The sequence below is a fragment of the Anguilla rostrata genome, chromosome 3 (genome assembly GCF_018555375.3).
Source record: "Anguilla rostrata isolate EN2019 chromosome 3, ASM1855537v3, whole genome shotgun sequence".
In the NCBI taxonomy this organism is placed as follows: domain Eukaryota; kingdom Metazoa; phylum Chordata; class Actinopteri; order Anguilliformes; family Anguillidae; genus Anguilla; species Anguilla rostrata.
The window spans coordinates 55,281,529-55,299,187 of NC_057935.1; the positions used below are offsets into that span (position 1 = coordinate 55,281,529).

Here is a 17,659-nt window from a genome sequence, read left to right on the forward strand (position 1 = left end):
AAATATGAGAAGATTCCAATATTTATTTAGAGGGTTCATCTGACTTTGCAGTAGCAAAAACAAGAAGCGGATTATACATTAACCGGTCTGGTACTTAGATACTGCATAGTCTTTTTGGCTTTTGGTCCAAAGTATTTTTCTTTCTTAAATGGTATTTGACAAGAGGTTCCACTCTGTATGCACTTTGCCTAGTCAATGTCAATTATCAACACATAAAAAGGTCCACAAGCCTGCCATTGCACACTGTGCATGCAAGCCTACATCCAGTTTTTATATCTCCACTTAATCTTTAATTAAGATTCGCACGGGGGCGAGGATCAGCCTGTATCAATATTAGTGCCGCCTACTGAAATAAATTAGCTTCAGAGACACTTGTCTCCAAGACAGGTTCCATAACTAATGCAGAGAAAAACAGAATACAGATTTAGGTCACGCCTATCACCGAGACTCAATTTCAATGTATTCACTTTGCACATATGTAACCTGTGCAGAGAGCAAAGACTCCACAATTCTAGCAAATTAATGAATGCCTCAAAATCAACAACAACAACCACAACAACAATAATAATCATCATCATCATCATTACAACAACAACAACAACAACATTAATAATCATCATCATCATTGTCATCCTAATAAGCATCTTCATCATCATCTGCTGATTCTGCATGGTTTCAATTTAAATGAAAACCGAAAACGGTTTAAAATGCATTGAGGATTGTCAGCCAGGAGAAACATTGAAGGCCATAGTGGGGTGCTTCAAGCACCTTGCTTGTCTGCATTACTTCGGCACCGCAAAGGTTCTGCGCTCGCTACCGCTTTTACATAAAACAGCCCCAGCAGCAGTGTGAATGAGCCTTCTGCTGATGAAATCACGCCTGCAAGGTCTAAAATCAACAAAACACAGAAAACCAATTCTGCACGCTCCCCGCCTGCGGGGCTGACCGTGACTGGGTGAGGGGGCTTTTAGCTCTGAGACCACTCTCACCAGTTCCCCGCGCTTCTCCTTGATTAACGGCAATACAAGGTGACCTTAAGTCTCTGGCACTACTCTCCACACTAATTAAGTGAGGTAGGAATCCTTGTCCGTAGCCCCTCTCTGGAGTCAGTGAAGATACCTCTTCAACCCCTGACTCTGTGAGTCATATCTCCTGGAGGGGAAGACTTGCTCTTCATCACAAGAGCTTGCAATTCTGCATGCATTAATTCAGCTTCCATCATCGCTAAGGCAACCTGAGCATTTTTCCCCTCGCAATAATTCATTTCAGCACTGCAATGAATTTTAACCAAATAAACATTTATTCAGACCTACATCAGTTCCACCTGTACAAGGTCTATTGATATAATATCCTTCTTCATTTTTTATTTTCATTTTTTGGTTTGATTAATGCACAGTAAAATGAAGATGTGAGACTCTAACAGTTTGTATGATTTCAAAAGGGACCCGATGTGCCCAGTCAGAGTAAAATATTCTGTGTTAGAGATCAACACTGAATACTTTGCCCTATTGGAACATACTAACAAAAAATAAAAATAGAAAATAAAAAAATGAATGTCTTCAAATGCCATGCAGAAAAATCTACTTAATATTACTTCCACAAAGTAAAATTTTGGGAAGTGACAGTTTTTTAGGCAGTGTTATTAAGTGTACTGTTTCTAGTGAAATAATAAAGAACAAATAAATAATACTGTGTCCTGACCTCTGCCTTTCAGACTAAACACATGCAAAACAAAAATAAAAAAGGAAAAAGGTGCAAGTGCCTACACATCGCCAAAAGCATGCAGCATATTATAGCAACCGAGACTGCCTTCAAGCCCCCTCTAATGACAGCAATTATTTAAGATTTATACCTCCAGAAATTAGAACATCAGAGGGCAATTGCCCTAAATGTGTGCATTCAGGACAACCTGATCTGCAATTGTTACACTCCAAATAGGCAAGACAATATTTGAGGCACCTCTTTACATGTCAAAACCGTTATGCTGTGTGATTTATTGATTTCAACAGTCTGAGAGCAGAGCAGTGCAGTACTGCACAATGCATGAGCAATTTCTGAAATAACAATCTGCCCAAACTGTTCTAATAATAGCACAAATATGATACTGTGCCCATGCATCAAGAGATAACAAATCTGGTCAATGCATGTTGAAATTGAGCTTGTAATTAATTGTAAAGTGTCTATATTTAGGCCTGTGATTTCTTTCAATAATTAAAACTACTATGATTTAGTACTAGCAACCAGTACCCAACAATAGAATTATATAGGTATATGCAGGGTTCTGAAACATGGGTTTATTTAACAATTTTTATTGGTTGAAATGAAGTGCTGTACCTGAATGGGAAACAAAATGGCCATTTCTTTAGAGGACACTTTTGCCAGTGGAAATTCCTCAAACTTGCATCACTTTGACTTTATGAATCTCAGGCCCATTGGCATGCAGTGAAATGGGACTTTGGACCTTGGTTTAATCAGGAGTGTTAAAACAAGCTAGAGGCATCACTCCATTCAACTAATGTGTTACACAAGGCACAACTACTGCTGCTACACTTTCTGCTGCTGCTGCTGCTGCCACTACTACTACTACTGTTGCTACTCTTGCTACTGCTGTTGCTACTACTACTACTACTAATAATAATAATTAGTAATAATAATAATAATACAAGTATTTTTGAGTTCATTGTGGTCATTGACAAAAGAAAAGGAAGGCTATTACAGCTGCATCTATTACAGCATATGTCCTTTCATAGAGAAGAACTCCTTACCCAGACAACCTTGTTTGCTTGTTGAAACATCAGTCTACCCTGTTCATTAAACAGTGCCTTATGATCTGAGCTGTGTGCTCCCGTTTTCCTTATTTTGGGCTTGTCCCCATGTAGTTGTCCAGGTAAGGATATTCTCTGTCCTGGGTGTTGAGCACCTATTTAGTCTTTTTAATATATCATTTCTTTTAGTGATATCAAAACAAGGAAAATGGAAGAAAATATGTTCATCTCATTTCTAATCTCATTTCAAAACCAGATGGTTATCTTCATAGGAAAAAAAGACTATTTCTACAGACCCTCTCTCTCTTTTTAAAATGATTTCTCTTTTTCTTTCATACACACACATGCACACATATACACACACAACCTTTCCAAGAAAAGGCACATGCAGACTGATTGATCAAATTCAAGGACACTTGAAGGCACCAGAGCAGTGACCTCCATATTACCCACAATCCCAAGAGTCATTTTCTGCTTTAACTCAGGCTCCGACCTATCTACAGACAATCCACACATAGATTCCTCTTCCAGTTGAAACTCTGAAATTCCTTTTCACTTGAGGCAAACAATTTTCAGAATGACCCATTTCATACTTTGAGAGACATCTCCTGCAGAAAGTGGGTGTTCAATCGCATGAAGCCATATCTTGTGCTGTCAATCGCTGACTTGCACCGACCAATCAAAATACTTTACATTTCAGAGTAAAATGCTGTGATTTGCCAAAGCCACTGAGTCACTGATGACAAATGATTATGGCACCCATTTAGTCATTTTGGTTTTCACAGAACACCAGTCTCCCATTACTAAAGAATAATGAGTTGCATCTTTATTTCTAGTTTTTATTTATTTATTTTTCAGTACAGGTGTGGGGCTATTCAGGTTCTCTAGGATGGTTAGGAGGGGAGAAGGGATGGCATAAAGGTACCTTGCTCCGGCTCAGTGAGTGTTTTCTGCCTCTTGTGGCTGTTGTAGCTGAGTCTCACATCCTGAGTGTAGTCAGGCAGCGTTTCCCGGGAGGTGTACGACTTTCGCACATTCTGCCCGTCATCGCTCTCATCCGAGGAGCTGGTGTATGCCAGCTCCATCTCGCGTCGGACCTTAGAGAGAGGCTGGTAGGGTTTGCAGTCCATCTGTTCCATGGCTGGCAAAGCTGAGCTGGGCTCATTAAATCATTGGGTCCAGGATACAGGGTGTGGATTGATCTGGAGACAAAGAGAGAGAGAGAGAGAAAGAGAAAAAAGAAAGAGAAAGAGAGAGAGTGAGATGGCAAGAGAGTGAGAGAGAGAGAGACAGAGATTAGATTAAAACAACACATGCTGTGCGTGGGTGCCCAGGACACAGAGGCTTGTTAAAGGCACGTTGTAGAGCTACATCCTGAATGAATAATTCAAGGCACCTGCGTGCGATCCGCGTCCCCCCAGCCCCTGAAAGTTGTTAGATGCCACTGGGTGGCATCACAGCCAGATCCAGTTGCCTTTTAAGACACAGGGAAGGAATGGCCCTCGGAGAAACAGGATGAGATACTACTTTAATCTAGTACCTTTCCTGAAGGACTCCAGCAAAGCCCCATAAAAGAAGTCCTGCAGGGTTATAATGGATCTGGTCCACCTGATTCGGTGGGAACTTCAGGAGGAAAGAGGTTGCCCTTTTGATGATATCCTGCACTGCATGGTTCCACCATGAACTCTGTGATTAATCTTAGCACATGTGTACCACCATCTGTAGAAACACTGATATATTAATCCCCATTCTATTATTACCATCCCTCTTCCTTCTGCACTGCGAGTCATTAAAATCCATTTCCTGATGAATAAGAAGTAAAAAAAAAACATTGCATGTGAGGATCTGAAATTCAGAAGCTCGCTTAGGGTCTTGCTTCTGAACTGGCAAACTATCATTAAGAGAAATGTTGCATAAGCACCTAATTATACTCACATAAATATATACGCTGCTAGAATATGTCCAGTCAGTAATGGTAGCTTAATCAGTACCTGCGCAATTGGTTAGAGTAATTCTTAACACTTCTGTTGGTACTGGCACAAGATGACCTTTGGAGTGACTGCCTTTGTCTATTTCACTCAGCTTCCTGTTCTGACCTTTCAGCAAACCCACAGATGGCTGTTACGCCTCAGACAGTTCTGTTTCCCACATCTACCTTTCTACACTGTGAAAGTGCCATCTTTTTATTTTTATATATATTTTTGGAAAGGTCCCTTGATAAAGATTCCCTGTGCTCCTGTCTCTGTTGAAACAGCAAAAACTATACTTTGAGTGGGAGGTTTTAGCCTTTCGCAAAAGTGGCTCTTCCGTATTTTTGATATTCAACCTAACCTTGAACCAACTGGCAGAAGAAATGGCAAATAATGAAAATAAAAATTCCAGAACCTTCAGTTCTGGTTAGTGCAAATGGCAAACACAAAAATACATAAAGCTTTAAAAGAATTGGTTTCATGATTTTATACTACTGACCATTTCAAGGTTTGGATAGAACACAGGAGATTTGCAAACCGCCGTGGGACTGAACTGACTCTCAGCCAAAAACGTCTCTCCTGTGCACATTTCTCTCCTGACACCAGTGATATTTAACATCACTCAAGATAAATATGACAATCAAACTCTCATTAGGCCAGCACATCTCCCTGCCTCACTGCTGTAATATGATATTAATTGTGCACTCAGGAAATGTCTTGTTGACTAATTGGCAGTTAAAGGCTGTTTTGAGGGTCATTAGCATTCCAAGCTGAGATTGGCACCCTGTCCAGGCATCAAAAGCCTGTGCCAACCTTGCCTACAGGTGATTATGTGCCAGAAAGCATGAGACGAAATGAGACTGTAGGCATTGTGGATGTTTTTTTTTTTTTATAGAGTTCTGGCGAGGTAACAGATAACGCATGAAGGACACTAGGGTCTCTGTGCTGCCCCCCGTAACCGAAAGCCCTGTCATACATGTCTTCACATACCCCTGGCTCCTTACCAGCAGTAGACTAGCAAGACATGTTAGATACTCATTTGTTGTAGAGTTTTCATAAGGTACGTCTATATCGTTAAGCTATCTACCATCGTGTCAGCCAAAATTGCATATTATTTGCTGGGCACGTAACAGTAAGCAAAGCATCTTTGCAGTGTAAAAATAAAGATGTTAAAATTCAATATTTGCACCCAACAGTAGGTAAGGACGTGAAGACGGACTGATGATGTTCTCAGCACTGGAGACTCAATTATGTCTCAGTAGCAGGTGGCACTCTACTGAGTGTCAGACTCATTCATCATGTTTTTGGTCCAGCTATTTGCCCATTAAGGTCAGGTCAGACCCTTTTAGCCTTTTAGCCTTGATGGAAGCACATCCTGATTTCTCTTTCTCCGCATACAAAGTTGACTTCATTTTTTGAAGGTTATTTCTATTTTACACACAACCAAAGGGGATAGGAACACACATGAAAAGGAGGGAAACCTCATATATCAACTACACAGATAAACCTTGTTAATACAGTTGATGGCAAAGTGTACTGTACCTAACCAACCACTAAAAGATACAGGAGTGGCCCTTGCTTTTTCCTCCTAAGATGCCATATAGTCTGTGCCCGAATGGAAGGTACATTTGTCACAAAACTGCAAAAGTATTTCATGTGGCAAGAGGAACAATGTTTAAAATCATCACAGCATATGCCAAACAAGAATGTGAGTAATTTGGTCTGATGATTTCTCTGCATGGTTGTATAATAACCAAGGAACATGCAGCCATTTTACATGGCCAGGTATACCCTATGGTGTACACATCGTGCCCCCATATTCCAAGGTGATAATACCCCCATACACACTGCTAAACTTTGAGCGGTTTCATGAACACAAGGGTTAAGGCAAAAACCTTCCATAGCCTCAACAATCACCAGATCTAAACATCATTAATCTTTTATCAGAAGTTCTGAAGTGCAGAGTAAGAAGCAGATTTCTACCTATCCTTCATCTCTAAAAAAACAGAATTCTTTTCTTTGAGAATAATGATCCAACATCCCTCTACATACAGTTTAGTATGTGGATGACAATATGGATTGAAGCTCTGAAGGCAAAGGGTGGCCCTACTTCTTATTAGTTATTTGATTTTCATATGCTATTCAGTATATCCATTATTTTGTCCAACTCCTACAGATTCACATTAAACGCCTTGTGACAAACAGAATTTATACCATATGGCAAGTACAACACAAAATATGTGCCATAAAACAATAAATAGTGAAACACAAAAAAAAAAAAAAAAAATGTACCTGCCAGTCATAGACTAGCTATGTGCTTTCTAGCACAGAGAAACTAAATTTGTTTGACTTGAGCACATAACAAGCTCTTCTAGGGTAACAGAAACGTATTGATATTAGATAAGTATCATACAGAACCCCTAAAATACACGTAATACAATGATTCCACTCAATCTCTGCATTGATCTTCATGGCTTCAAAGTACGACTGAAATGGTAGTACTGCGGCGATAGTTATTAAAATAGAGTGAATAAAAAACTGGTGATTTCCTCAATAATGGAACCTTGGGAGGGGGGCTAAAAAAGTATATTTATTCTGTCTCTCCCAGCTGGTAGCAGCATGTAACACTCATTGAAATTACACAAATAATTCAAACATAATCCAAATTCTCACTGCCAATTATACAGGCTTTTTTCATTTTCTTCTTAATTCTTCTTAACAATGCTCACATTTTTACTAGATGATTATTTGTCTCTTTGTCTCACCAGTCTCTTCTTGGGTTTATTAGAACATACTAACAACCTCCTTTCACCCCTTATGGTACGTTTATTTATCAAAAATTTTATCTGTTTTGATATATGCCCACACGCACCACTGTAGAGACGCTTTCTGTTTACCAGTGCAGGAGGAACACACTCATTTTTAGGTATCATCAATTCCCAATTTTGGACAAAACACAAGACTCTCTCCAGAGTGAAGGCGGGCTGTAATGAGTTGATTAGTGCGTCTGAATATACTGTACTAGAATGAACAGAAATACATTTCCCTGCATTTATTAAACAGGGCTGTGCTATCTTGAAATAAATCATTTTCAAATCTAGATTAAAAATACTCCTTTTCAGTGAAACCTATATTCAGCTATTGCCAAGACATAAACCTGGAGAAGCACACAGATATAGTGTATTATGGGGCAATAAACTTTAACTGGTAACGCCTATCAACAGCTGTGACCCCATTTCCATGTATAGGCTCCTGCTTAGGTTGCTTGCCTTGCTCATGACTAAATGGGTCCTCTGTCCTAGTAGTTATGCTGCTATTGGAAAACCTTGCCAGAGTCATGTGCTGCCATCTCCACTCTATGTGCTCTACCCATAGCCCCTCACTGACTTCTTATTCTTGTTTCTTGTTTCCCTCTCTCACCAATATGGCAGCTATCCTGAGCCTGCTGTCCTGTTTTCTTTACACAACGAGCCATGGGAATTATGAAGCAAATACATTTTTGAAGATGGAAGCAGGAGAAGAAGAAAAAAACATGTACACGTACAAACAAGCATGCACAGATGCACTCACTCACACAAACATGTGCACACAAAAATGCAAACACACAACCACACACATGCGCTTACACACACAAACACACCAAAAAAACAAAACAACAAGCATACACCAATGCACCCACAGAGCACAGAGGTAAAGGTGATGAAGAAGTGTTGATGAAGTGATAATTGCTCCACCAGCAGGGATTCTCATTGTGAATGAGATGCAGTGGTCAGAAATGGATCACCTGGGTACTGAAGCAAAACAGCATATCACCACTCAGGTTTGTTCAAAATCAGTTATGCAATCAGGTTATTGGACAACAACTAGTCACACAGGCCATCACCAAGCACCACTGTGCCATCATGTTTTTTCCTTTTTCATTCATTCATTTTTTAATATGTTTTATAGTCCTTTAATTTCTTAAATGGCTTAGGGTCCTTCTACATCTTTGTAAAGAAGGTTGCTGTTTGGCAATGGCTGCCCTTTTGAATGGTTCAGGCACGCATTGTTTCCCATACATTGCTTGGCAAAGTTAAAATGTCCTCAAAGAGTCTCTAGCTGTACTGCAGCTGCTTCTCTCTTGCTGCTCCTGTGCCTTCTGGCGCCTCCTTTTCTGACGGGCCTCAGTTGGAGTTCAGCTGAAAATACCCATAAGGCATCTGAGGTGCCCCAGACAGATATTTATGCCTGATAATTATGCCTGCTTTTAGATTTTGGGGAATGGTGGTGGTAATTGGAGATATGAAATATTCATGTTGATGCACCCCCCTACCAGCACACACACACGCACACGCACACACACACAAACAATCCTCTGTCAGACAATGAAAATCCATTGTTCACTTGGTTCTTGGATATGTGCAGAGCAAACTTTGTCACTTTTGCTGCAGGCTAGCTACAGGCACTGGCTGCTGATGCCTTTCTCAACCGTGACGCCATTCTGTAATTGTATGCCAACATTTTATAAGAAATGTAATTTCACCTTTTTGGCCCCTGTCAGATTTCGCTTTCTTAATCTGTGTCCTCTCCTCCTTTGCACCTGGACTTTTATTTACCGCCGCCTTCAGTGTTGTTGAAGGATCACAACAAGGAGTCATAAAAAAGAAAAAAAAGAAAACATCAGCAGTCTTTAATTGACAAAACCATCTCCAATTTTCTGGTTTTGTTTTTACTAAGGCCAAAGCAGAGATCAGGACCCTGTTTCACGAAGCAGGTTACTGAGTTAGCTAGATAAAACCTGAGTAAAACCCCATCATCATCATTATCATTATTATCATGTTAAGGCCAAAAAGGAGCAATTATAGCAATGGCAATGACACAATTTTTGAGATGTATTTGAACAGTAGAACGGAACTGCTCCATTAAAATGTGGTACTACGCCAAAAGACTATAAGTCATCCTGCCAACAGTCATACAAACGGATAACCTTTATTTGGTGGGGGTGGGGGGTGGTCATCCTCACAGTGCAAAGAGCAGTCCGACCCAAACTATTCTAAAGCCAGATCCGACATATTATTAAGTCATAATTACGTGTCAAAGCAAAAGACTAAATCAAAACTCTATCAGTGAAAACTGGGAAATAAGACCCAATACAAGGATCCGTGCTTTTCATTAAGAACATAAAATGTCATCAAAAGGGCACTTCACTTGCAACTGTTTATCAAAAGCGTATCAATTATTTTGAAGAAACAATAATGATTTGAACCTGAATTTACTGTATGTTCATTATTCAGTCAAATGCTTGAGGGACATGCCAAAGATATTTTTTAATGAATAATTTCAAAAGGTTACCAATAATTTTGAAACCATCTTTCATAAAATGCTTCTCTGTCCCCACACCTTACCAAAATGATTAATAATTCATACTGGTAAAGACAGAGATCAAAAGAAATTGATATAAGCATATTCCTTCCCCAACTGCAGCTCAAACATTCAGCTTTAGGCTGATTCAAACTTCAGATTTTGCCTGAGGTCATTTTCTGTTGACTTACAGAGGAGTGAGGTTCTACTACATACACAGTGCCTCCACAGTTACCATTATTATGCTGCCATTTAGGGAATGATTGGCAGTCAATCACAACTAAGCACACGACACCTGATGACAACAACAGGCCTCAGATGATGTAGACAGACGATGTAACAAGGTAAAGACTGAAACCTCCATCCCCGTGCTGAGATTTGAGTGCATATAGAGCTAAAACCAGCAAAGAGCTGACGTGCTGGGGGGGGGGGGGGTGGTAATTACAGGGTAAAAGTGAAGAGTAGTAATTATACCAGGGACTAAACACGGCTCTCTGTGGCCACATCCTGACCTTTTCTTTCAGTCCTAATGTTATGTGTACTTTTATATGTTTTTAGTTTTATGTGTTTACATTTGCAGGTACACGGTTTATGGAATATTTTTTATTGCCTTAAATAGATGTAATCATATTTGTGGAAAAATGCATTTTTACATGATAGCCAGTGATCGAGTATATCAAGCAATTGCATGAGCAAGTCCAAGAAGCAATTGCATTGTGATAAACATGATCATGCGACCCACAGAATTCTTCAAAATATATGTGTCTCTATTTTAACTGAAAGTATGCAGGTTTGAATATATGGTGTTGTACTGCTGTACCCCTGAGCTAGGTATGTAACCTCAATTGCCCTAGTATACATCCAGAATACAAAAATGGGTTTAAAAATGATGCTTCATCTTCTCTGGCCTTGAATGAACAAACATGAATGTAGCTATATTCAGTTCATGGCCAGACTTCCTTCTGTGCCAGTAAAATGTTCACAAGGATTACAATATGATTAATTCTAGAGAAAAATGTGCATATGACGGCCTGTACATGTATTTATTTGTTTATTTATTTATTTATTTACCAGGTTTTGACTAGGCCACCTGGGGGGAGAATGATGGGCAGGTCCTATTCTGACTCCAGGGTGACAGTCCTTGAGGTTATGAAAGCTGAGAGAATTTGCAAGAATCGTCCTGGTGACTTAAGTCATTTCCAAGTACTGGCAAAAAGGTAATATGGAGCACTGTGGATACATTCAGACACATAAAACGGCATGAAAGAGGCTCTGAATTTCATTTCATTTTCATAAATGTCCTTTATTCCTGAAAATGTCCCCCGAGAGATTTCAAAAAAGAGAGATTTGGCTCCTCTTCTGAGACATTACAACACACAACATCCACATTGGATAAAAGAGTACAATGTATAAAGCATGGTGATAAGTATTTCTGGAGGAGCTTTACTTTTCAGTATGAGCTTTACAGCTTTTTCCTGACTGAAGATCATCGCACCTCTCTGCTTTTGTAAAGGTAACTCCATCTGGACCTCCGATCAGGGTGTTGGTCTCTGAGCTTGTGGCATCACCAAATCCAATTTTATGTTCCTCTTCCCCAAATGATCTGACCAAATACAGACTTCAGTAGTGTGAATCAGTAGACCCCTACGGGACATTGGAGACAGGTCCTCAAGTTTATTTTTGAGTTCAATTAATATGCAATCATCACGGCTGTCTATCTATTATTCATCTAAACATATTCTACTGGACACATATGACGCATACTGTATGTCTGATTCATATCTTCCAGCACTGACAGGGAGAGGATTTTGCTTTTATTCAATGGGCAAGAGACAGAAATGAGAGTTGTTCAAGAAATTTTTTATGGTGATGAATGTGGACATTGTAATTCAAACTAGGTGCTAGGAAACATAGACATGGTCTATATGGTTTATATGGTTTTCCAAAGAAACCAGGCCACATTGACTGTAAATACAGAACTGAAACTAATTCACTGCTGGAACCACCACTGTCTTTAACGGTTCAGTGGTTAAGCCGAAAGTAACATTCCAAAAATATTAACTTTTTTCCATGACAAGGTTGTTAACACACTTTCATAAAACAACAATGAAAGGCTTTATTTTTTGCAGTTGCAGACGACTTTATGCCTGTTGGCTTGCAAGAAAATGTGATATTTTCTATATACATACATACGTATATACACACACGCACACACAGAAATGAATGCACATACATACAGAGTTCAGGTGTAGGTTACCTCTAAATATCAATTTGCTCACAGGCATTCTCCATTGTTTAAGTGAACAAATGACAATAAGCTCTGTCTTCTCTCTTTCTGCCCTACTCTCATCTCAATTTTAAATTCAAATAATCTTTATTGGCACGAAAATGGCAAGTTATTGTACTGCTAATGAGTACAAATAATGAAAATGTGACAATCAATCAATCTCTGCCTCTACTTATCTCTCTCTTTTGCTTTTGCTCTCTGCCTCTCCATCTGTCTTCCCTTCCTCTCTCCCCGCTCCAGTGCTGCCTCTCAGCCCTCTCCACTCTCTCGCTCATATTTACGTAATGAACAAACGCCTGTACCTTCTCTCCGGGAGATTTGTCTTTCTGCTAATTCGGCTACACTGTGGGGTGCCTATTAGGTGGCTTGGTCTTCGGTTTGATACGGTACCCAAAAGCTCACTCTTCAGACCGAGCGCACTTCAAATGAGTAACACCATCCTTTTAACATCTAAGCAATCCATGTACCGCCCCAGGCCTGCTATCACTTCATAGCAACTCAAACTGGGAAGACTGACGACTGGCAAGACCCACTCACTTTGACCCTCTGTCTTGTACGTCTGCGGCAAAACAAACGGATTGATTTTTGAACCCCCCCACTCTATGCCTCCTCCACTCCCTGCCAAAGTCTGCGTCTCTTCTGCTTCCCGAAACATCGCTCGGTCATGTCTCTCGCCACACGCGATAGAATCCGGCCAGCCGAATGATGATCAGATCCCTGGGATGATGAAGCCAGCTCACTGATACATTCAGACAGCCTTGGGGGTAGAGCTAAAGATGTAAGATCGATTGCTATGGTAACGTCCATCTGGACATCTGGAAGTTAACAACTTGAAAGCCTCCAAATGCAACAATGTGATGCCTAAAATATTTATGAATATAAATTTACCTCACATGCATACAAGAATAAGTATGCCATGGCATTTGAAGAAGCTGTCATCCAGGGTGAACTGCAAAGCATTAATTGTTCACATTGCAATGCATAGCGTTGAATGAGAATTAATGAGCATAGAGTTTGAATACTGAATAGAGAAGGCCAACAGAGACATTTGAACAAACACAGAGCCTTAAACTAAGTTCTATCACTTTATGCAGTTTCATCAATCCCCTTTTGACCCCCCCCCCCCCCCCATCCCACCAGTGGCTAAGCCATATCTGCGCCAGCCATAATGAAACCTCGCAATTTCAATATGCTTTTCCCCCTCCATTGTCCTAATTGCTGTAAATATAAAATGGAAGGCACCATAAGCATGCCAGCATTTGTTCCTGCAAATGTCTACCAGCTCAAATAAAGCAAGCCATTACATTACGTTATTTATATCCTTAGTGTATACCCCTTCCTGTGGGAGCTCTGAGGGGTAGCTCTCATTTTACATATTTTCCATTTTACAGCTGTATGTCTCTTGAAGTAATTCTGCGTTAAGGACCTTGCTCAAGGGTACAATCGAAGTGTTCCACTTGGGACTTGTGCAACGTTTTGGTTAGAAGCCCTTGGACCCCATGCTGTACTGCAAATGCAACATTCAACAAAGCAATCATTTTAAGAATAAGCTCCATTTGGACAAGTAAATATCAATCAAAATACCTCAAGGGGACCACATTATGAATAATTTTAGTACTGAAACTACTGTAAGTCCTTTTCCCTTTCTTCATGATGTACAGTAAATATCTATGTTAGTTAAATAGAGCATATATGAGTCCAAAGGTATCAAATATAGTTTCACTATCTGAGTAAAATTATTCTTTATCAGAGCAGATTTAACACTGATCACTTTATAGGGTACAATGCCATTTTCCTTTGACATAACATTAGCTTGTTTTCATGTTTTTGATTTAGGAGAGAAAAGGAAGAAAAATAAAGATTTTAGGAGGAAAATCAGAAATAATTGCTGACTTTCCAAGGCATTAAGCAGAAACGTCAATCATCTGAGCATGAGCGCCCTTTTTTGAACAGCGGGGCAACTGGCACCAAGGCTGCCTACTCTGGTGGCAGTCCAAATGCGGCGCTTCAAAGATCTCTACTTTAAAAAAAAGAAGCAATTAGGATATAGCGGGCTACAGTCCCAGCTCCAGCCACCCTTAGCCTTGTTAGCTGCTGAGATCAAACATGTTCGGCGAGATTCTGGCCACACGTCCCAGAATCCAGGGGCCAAGTGATCATTAGCACAAGCCTTGCCCTTTAATCTTAGCTCAACAATGTAATATCAAAGGGTTCTTCCAACCACGACACACAATTACCAGTAGGAAAAAAATCAAGCACTGCTATGTGGCTATCTGTTATTCATTCATTGACTTTTTCATCACTTTCTTTACATTGAGGTAAGTGTGAAGTATGGCAGCAGTTACAAAAAAAGCAGTCCTCCTGTGTCCAACTTGGAGTTCATAGCAAATACATAAATAAGCACAATTAGTTAATTAAATAACAAGCAGTTGTGAAAGTATTATGACTTTAAAGTGTCATGACTTAATGACATGTGCATCTTAAACCTTATGCCATGATTCATATTTAAAGCGCTTGAGCACATTTGGTTATGACAAACAAAGGCATGTGACCTGGCAACAACGCGAAAGGTCTTCAACAGCTTATTAACAGCGCAAACACCACCCGTTTATAGAACGCGCCAAGCAGGAAGCCTTTTTACTATGAATTTATTATGAATTTTATTCACTATATACCTCTGAGAAGACCAAAGCCTTTTTACATGCTCATTTTTAACACTGCCCTCAGCAAACGCCATCACTGAAGCATCTGTTGTTGCCCCAGCCTATTTCACCCTTTAGACGGCCATAAAACATTGGACATAAACACGCTACTCTGACGAGACCACTTTCCAGAAACAGCCACACAAAATGACCTCCCCGTGTCCCCGCGTGTCACTATCTGCTGATGCATGAAGATTACAAAGAGTCAAAATAAAAAATCTCAGCAAGTTTAGGGTCGGGAAGCAAACTGGCCATCTTTGCTGAGTGATTATGAAGCACTAATGGCAAGTTTAGGCCTTTTATTTTATTCATGTCTGGGTGCTTGCTATTTTTATTTTCAGACAGAAAAAAACCTTTCACTGGTCACATGGATCAGTAATGTGATACCATCAATTCAGTTTACTACAATACGGCATTATTTCACCCTTTGGCCAATCAGTTTGTTAGATAATTTGGCTACAGTTGAAAACAGATGGACAGCTGACATACTAAACACTAATACTATATATTTATAGCATTGGCTAGACATAACAGAATCTAGCCTGGGTTGTGTCCTCTGCTGACAATGGCCTGGGGGGTCACAGGAGTCGGAACACTATTGGATTTGTCCTGCTAAGGGTAGGATGAGTGTAAATCACCAGACACGGTTCCTCGGGTACCACTACATTAACACCTTTCAATGATGCATCAGGTGCCCACAGGCTACCAGTCTCCTCCATTTGTTGAAAGTTCTCCTTTCAGACTGTGTGCCCATAGTGTGGAAAATAATCACTGGCTTGCAGGCAGGTACACTGGAGCAGAGCTCGTGCTTCAGGCGCAATTCTCTTGTATGGGTGCAGGTGACACGGTGGTGTGTCTTCAGAAGCCGCCCAACTGTCTAGTTCCAAAACTGGGCAGAAAAAGAAGGAACAAACAAAGACGAAAAAACTAAACCAAAAAAGGAACAGCTGTGGGGTGATGGGGGGGAGATTGTTTGAATTGTTAGACAGTTAGCACCCTAAAATCCCTCCACTGGCCACTGCTGTAAGGGAAGCTCAAGGTACAGCTGGTCATATCCAGCCGATTATCTTTCTAGCCACCGTCTGGGCTTATGTGGACAGCAGATGTTCATACAGGCGGTGAACAAAAAACACAACAGCACTTCAACAGCGATGAGCCCTAGTAGTTCTGTAAGAAATTGGGGCATGTTTTCCTGCTGAGGTTTGGATGCACCACACCCTTATAAAGCAAGGCGAATGGTACTGATTACTCTGTGGTACTGATCTTCACCGCCCCATCATAAAACATTACTTTCCTGTAGAAAAAGGTGTCTTTCAACATTGGCCCCAATGGTAGTGATCCAATGGTTTGATGCAGGGAAGGTTCTAGGGATAGGCGATATAGGCAGTCGCCTAGGATGCCATCCATATGAGGAAGTGCCAAATGAAAGGAAAACACTTAGAAAAAAATATGGTAAAATGGAACGTCGTGTTTTATTCATCCTGACAGTCAGCGGGCCGGTCCTGGTTTGATTATCATAACACTGTTATCAGAAATATAGATAATTCCATTTCAATTCTATCAATTCAGTATAAAACAAAATGAAAGTCATATCATTAATTAAAAAAAAAAAAATCCCCCATAAAATAACAAAATTGCTTAATCTTCAGTGAATGAATGGATGTTCATGAATTAAAGTTCAAGTAATTTCTTGAATTAATCGGACTGAAAAGGAATTGGCTCCAACACTGACTGCTGATCTACACGTGTTCTTAGTAAAAATATCTGAACTCATTCAAAAATTAATGGTCTCGCTTTTGTAAACATTAATGTTTTTTTGGTATTCTTGGTGTCTCTTTGTAAATTTAATTTTCTAGCTATGGATGTTTGGGAAACAAACAATATTGCTGCAATTACTAACTGTTACTAAATCATTTAATGAGCTTCGAGATTAAGAAATTCCACACAATTTATGCACAGTGCTGCAGCGTTAGATATTTTCATGTCGTTTTTTTCTTTCCATTCTGATTCATTTAATAAGAAATGTATTGTAATTTAATAAAGCTGCTATACTACTTACATGCATGTTAATGATGTGTAATTAAATGTTAGCACATTAAAAATGCATGACTACACAATACTTTTAAGTTTTTCCAGACAGTATAAATGGCCATGGCTGTTGTCATAAATTGTGAGGTGGTAGCACCTCTCACTCATTGGTTTCTGTGGGTTAATTGTCCCTGATGAGGGGCAGGTGTGTGAGTCCTATTGTGAGGTGGTGGCACCTCACATGCATTGGCTCCTTGAGTTAATTGTCCCTTATTAGGGTCAGGTGTGGGAGTCCTATATCTAGCCCCTGATTTCCAGGGTTCAGCGCAGACTCATTGTTAGATATAGGGAGAACATCATTCTGTGTCATGCGCTAGTTGTGTAGGGGTGTATGAATCTGCAGAAGTTACCGCATCGATCCTATCTGCAAGATTTGACCACCATTTAGTTTCTTCTCTGAGCTGATTTTCTTTTAGCGCTGTGGAGGACATTTTGCCCTTGTCTCTTTAGTTTACCTTTTCTGACCCGCCTGGTTGCAAGTGCCATTTTCTTTAGTAGGTTACTCCA

The 17,659-nt window shown here is 40.0% G+C and overlaps 1 protein-coding gene across 7 annotated transcripts in view; it reads right to left on the reverse strand.

Moving 5' to 3' along the window:
* The window catches only part of LOC135251192 (teneurin-1-like), a 361,745-nt gene that overhangs the window by 166,050 nt on the left and 178,036 nt on the right, over nucleotides 1-17,659 (reverse strand). For 6 of the 7 annotated variants that reach the window (XM_064328374.1, XM_064328375.1, XM_064328368.1 and 3 more), the window contains one exon: nucleotides 3,691-3,967. In XM_064328374.1, coding sequence (XP_064184444.1) covers nucleotides 3,691-3,904 — 214 coding nt within the window. In that variant the 5' untranslated portion in view covers nucleotides 3,905-3,967. Of the gene's footprint in view, nucleotides 1-3,690; nucleotides 3,968-9,257; nucleotides 9,337-17,659 lie in introns of all 7 variants that reach the window. The other variant, XM_064328369.1, reaches the window with a different exon arrangement.